This window comes from Chiloscyllium plagiosum, unplaced genomic scaffold, assembly GCF_004010195.1.
Source record: "Chiloscyllium plagiosum isolate BGI_BamShark_2017 unplaced genomic scaffold, ASM401019v2 scaf_37794, whole genome shotgun sequence".
Taxonomy (NCBI): Eukaryota; Metazoa; Chordata; class Chondrichthyes; order Orectolobiformes; family Hemiscylliidae; genus Chiloscyllium; species Chiloscyllium plagiosum.
The window spans coordinates 2053-3211 of record NW_025189183.1 but is presented as its reverse complement, the minus strand read 5'-3'; the positions used below and the strand labels follow the sequence as shown (position 1 = coordinate 3211).

At 58.6% G+C, this 1159-nt stretch overlaps 1 protein-coding gene across 1 annotated transcript in view; it reads right to left on the bottom strand.

Moving 5' to 3' along the window:
• Positions 1-855: 855 nt before the first annotated feature.
• LOC122545625 (ABC transporter G family member 27-like) overlaps positions 856-1159 on the bottom strand; it is a gene marked incomplete at its 5' end in the record, with an annotated part of 2151 nt that continues 1847 nt past the window's right edge. Inside the window, one exon of the mRNA XM_043684579.1 lies at positions 856-972. Coding sequence (XP_043540514.1) covers positions 871-972 — 102 coding nt within the window. The remainder of the gene's footprint in view (positions 973-1159) is intronic.

The window sequence follows — 1159 nt, the reverse complement described above, 5'->3', positions numbered from 1 at the left end:
CATCTTTGGACTGTGGGAGGAAAACCACGCAGACCCGGGGAAAATGTGCAAACTCCACACAATCGCCCCCGAGCCTGGGATCGAACTTGGGTCCCTGGAGCTGTGAGGCAGCAGCGCTAACCACTGAGCCCCTGTGCCACTCTCATTGAGTGTCTTCGAGACAGAGATGGAGAGGTTCTTGATTGGGAAAGGGGTCAAGGGTTACAGGGAGAAGGCAGGAGAATGGGGTTGAGTAAAACTTCAGTCGTGACCAAATGGTGATGCAATCTCGATGGGCTGAACAGCCTCATTCCGTACCTGTATCTTCATATCTTGCTATCCTACGAGGCCCCACACAATTACACATGCCTCCATGAGATCTCCCTCCACCTCCTGAAACGAGGCCTGCTCCTCCAACCTCCCATTTCCTCCACGTCTCGGCCTCCCACCCTCCCAATCCCGGCCGGGACCATCCCAACCTCCCCGTCACCGCGGTGACCAGACCCCTCCACCGGGTGACACCCAGAGAGGCTCGATTCCCAGCGTTTAGCTCCCTGTCCTTCCGAACCCCCACACCGGCACCCCCACCCCCACCTTCCCAACACATTTGGGAACACCCCCCCCACACCAGAGAGGGGGGAGGGGCTGGTGAAAGGGATAACTCCCAGCATCCTCTTGTGGTCTGCTCCGGGCACCGCCAGAGAGCGACACTCCCAGAGTTCCCCTCTCAGCGATCAGCCATCTCGCTCGCTCCACCTCTGCAGGGCCGCACAAACAAGTCGTCTCTAGGGACTGAATTCCCCTGGCGACTGCCCTGTCCACTGATGTCCCCCCTCACGAACAAACGGTTCTCCGAGTGTGTCACCAGGGTGAGGAAGGGTACCCCACCTGTCACAAATATTGTCCAGCTCGCTCTGCTGCCTGTTCATACTCACATGTGGTTAGGGTGTGGAAGATTGGAGTGAAAGCCCAGTAAAGGAGGATAAAGTACATCTGGAACAGCGAGAAACGGAGAGGGGGGGGGGGTAAGACACCGAGACAACATGCATTCAGATTTCTACTGACCCACCGACAGTGCGGCACTCCCTCAGCACTGACCCTCCGACAGTGCGGCACTCCCTCAGCACTGACCCTCCGACAGTGCGGCCCTCCCTCAGCACTGACCCTCCGACAGTGCGGC